The sequence below is a fragment of the Sinocyclocheilus rhinocerous genome, unplaced genomic scaffold (assembly GCF_001515625.1).
Source record: "Sinocyclocheilus rhinocerous isolate Xijiao unplaced genomic scaffold, SAMN03320098_v1.1 scaffold1915, whole genome shotgun sequence".
NCBI lineage: Eukaryota > Metazoa > Chordata > Actinopteri > Cypriniformes > Cyprinidae > Sinocyclocheilus > Sinocyclocheilus rhinocerous.
In genome coordinates, this window is record NW_015639873.1 from 477,678 (window position 1) to 480,733 (window position 3,056).

At 35.5% G+C, this 3,056-nt stretch overlaps 1 protein-coding gene across 1 annotated transcript in view; it reads right to left on the reverse strand.

The window, feature by feature from the left end:
- Positions 1–319: 319 nt before the first annotated feature.
- Positions 320–3,056, reverse strand: part of LOC107752254 (E3 ubiquitin-protein ligase ZNRF4-like) — a 12,416-nt gene continuing 9,679 nt past the window's right edge. The window contains exons 8-9 of the mRNA XM_016568183.1: positions 2,672–2,777; positions 320–971 (exon numbers count right to left, since the gene is read on the reverse strand). Coding sequence (XP_016423669.1) covers positions 589–971; positions 2,672–2,777 — 489 coding nt within the window. The 3' untranslated portion in view covers positions 320–588. The remainder of the gene's footprint in view (positions 972–2,671; positions 2,778–3,056) is intronic.

The following is a 3,056-nucleotide window of genomic DNA, read 5'->3' on the forward strand; positions in this document are numbered from 1 at the left end:
CCAACAATACATTGTATGGGTCAAAATTATAGATTTTTCTTTTATGCCAAAAATCATTAGGATATTAAGATAAGATCATGTTCCATGAAGATATTTTGTAAATTTCCTACCGTAAATAAATCAAAGCTTAATTTTTGATTAGTAATATGCATTGCTAAGTACTTTTTAGATTTTAGATTATTTTATTAGAATATTTAGATTTTTTTGCACCCTCAGATTCCAGATTTTCTAATAGTTGTATCTCAGCCAAATATTGTCCTATCCTAACAAACCATACATCAATGGAAAGCTTATTTATTCATGATGTATAAATCTCAATTTCAACAAATTGACCCTTATGACTGGTTTTGTGGTCCAGGGTCACATTTTGTTTCATTCACTTCAAGACGTTAACTCCTTTTTGGACACGGACCAAGTTTCAGGGGAAAGAAGCTTTAGTGAAACATGCACAAATGTGTGATTACAGCCAGAAACTGCTGCACAAATGCTGTGTAGTGTTGGTCGCACTATAGCTAGTTAAGAACGAGATGGATGGAGTGCGCCAAAACAAGGGGTGTAAATATGAGCTCTGTGATTTTAATCAAGCCCTCAGACTAGTACTGCGCCCCGTCCCATGAGCTCTGTGGTATCGCTATCATCATCAGTACCTTCCTCCGAGTCCTCTATGGGCGAGTGGTACTCGTCGTGGAGAGCGGAGGTCGTTACCGTGGCGACGGCTGCCTCCGACGTTACGGTGGAGGAGTAAGTGGAAGGCGGGCTGGAGGAGGCGGGGTTGGAGGGCCGAAGGAGAGGCGTGCGCTCAGAATCTGCCTCGCTGGTCGCTCCTTCCTCTTCCTCGTGCGGCCCTGACTCTCCATCGGAGTCTGAAGACTCGGAGTATTCTGGGTTGGGACGGGTCACACGCTGCTTGCACACCGGGCAGGTTTTTTTAGTTTGGGTGAGCCAGGGGTCCACACACCTGCAGTGGTAAGCTGAACAACAGGACAAAAACAACGATGTTATGCTATTCTGTACAAGGACAGAAAATAACTCTACTTTGCTTTAAAATGCTATTTCACCGATATATGCATGCAGCACTTGTCAAACGTATTTTTAATGAAATCTCTTCTGCTCGCCAAGAAAAACTCAAAACACTAATATTGTGAAATAGTATTACAATTTAAAACCGCGGTTTTCTATTAGAATGATTTCTGAGGGATCGTGTGACACTGAAGACTTTTTTTTTTTAAATTGTAATAATATTTCACAATAGTAGTGTTTTTACTGGATTTGGTTACACTTTACTTGAAGGGGTGTGCATAAGACTGACATGACACCTTCATAATCATGACATGAATATGAAGGTTTTATGCAACAATGTCATCTTTGCATTAAAAATGACATAACTGAGCGAATGACACTGAATGACAGCTGAAGTTATTTCAAACATTGAAATATCATAATGTTTCCAAACTTTTGACAAGCACTGTATGATAAAACACTATTTAATTTAAATATAGTAAATAGCACATGTATAACACTTTATGCAATGGAATGTCTATTTATTTTACATAATATTTACTAAAATAATTCGTTTTCTCTTGCGGCTCACAGTGAAATGCCACTTCTTACAATAAGTTCGTTTTTATTATTTTTTTCAGTTTGTTGTTTTGGTGACTTAATGTGCAGGAATATTTTTACACATGCATTTACGGAGGTTAAGACGACAATACAAGAAAAGAAAAAAAAATCGATGTTGACCAATATGTTTATTTATTTATTTATTTTTTGATTGACGATTTTTGGAAACCAGAGAGCAGGATGCCTGATATAGATATATACAGTGGGTACGGAAAGTATTCAGACCCCCTTAAATTTTTCACTCTTTGTTATATTGCAGCCATTTGCTAAAATCATTTCAGTTAATTTTTTTTCCTCATTAATGTACACACAGCACCCCATATTGACAGAAAAACACAGAATTGTTGACATTTTTGCAGATTTATTAAAAAAGAAAAACTGAAACATCACATGGTCCTAAGTATTCAGACCCTTTGCTCAGTATTTAGTTGCATATATGATATCACATTATTTAATATAAAAATAGAAAACAGCACATGCATAACAGTGTCTGCCATGAAATTTATATTTATTTTACATAATATTTACTAAAATAAGTAGAAAGGAATCACTTAAAAATCAAGTTACTTTTTAAAAATTTGAAACTTGATAAAAAAAATCTGTAAACATGCAGCTTCTTTATTCTGTAATCAATCCTATTATATTATTTTTTCACAAATAAAGAGATTCTTAAAACATGAATCAAACACGAAAAAAGAAAAAAAAAACTCAGTAAGAAAGATGACTTTTTGCACTCATTCTGGATGTAATCTTCTGAGTGAAATCAGTGCTTTTCCCTGCAGCCATGCATTTCTATGAATGTAGGTGAACTCATGAGTGATATTACTCTTCAGCTTCAATGATAATTAAACTTCACCATATAAAGGCTGCTATTAAAATTTACTTTACTTAAGTTAAACAGTCTGCCAGGTTATACGTGTGAGAAACCTCCAGTATGGCTCTGATCAGCTCCAATCAGCTCTAAATGCTTTGATTAGTTTTTTCAGAATGTCAAACTAAAACATGTTTAATTCCTTGCATGCATGTGCAAAGACACGACAGGTTCACTTACCATGTGAACACGGCAGCACTCTCAGCTTATCTCCCTCTTCATACTCATCGAGGCAGATCGCACAGACATCATAATTATCACCTGAGAAAAATACGCAATTAAAGCGCTAGATGATCCAGCAGAACAATCAGAACCCACTCTGAAAATGTGTACAACGCGGCACATCCGAGATCAGGAGTAAGTGGTGTATGCCAGTGTTATTCCAGCATCATCCAGATACTATCATAGTTTTTGTTATATAAGTTAAACTAAATGAAAATGTGAAATGTTGCCTTGGACAAAAGCTGAAGTTTTTTTTAAATCTTATTTCAGTTAACATTTATTTTATTTCAAGTAACAAAAGTGTTGTTTTATATCCCTGGTATGCTCCTAAAAAAAAAAAAAA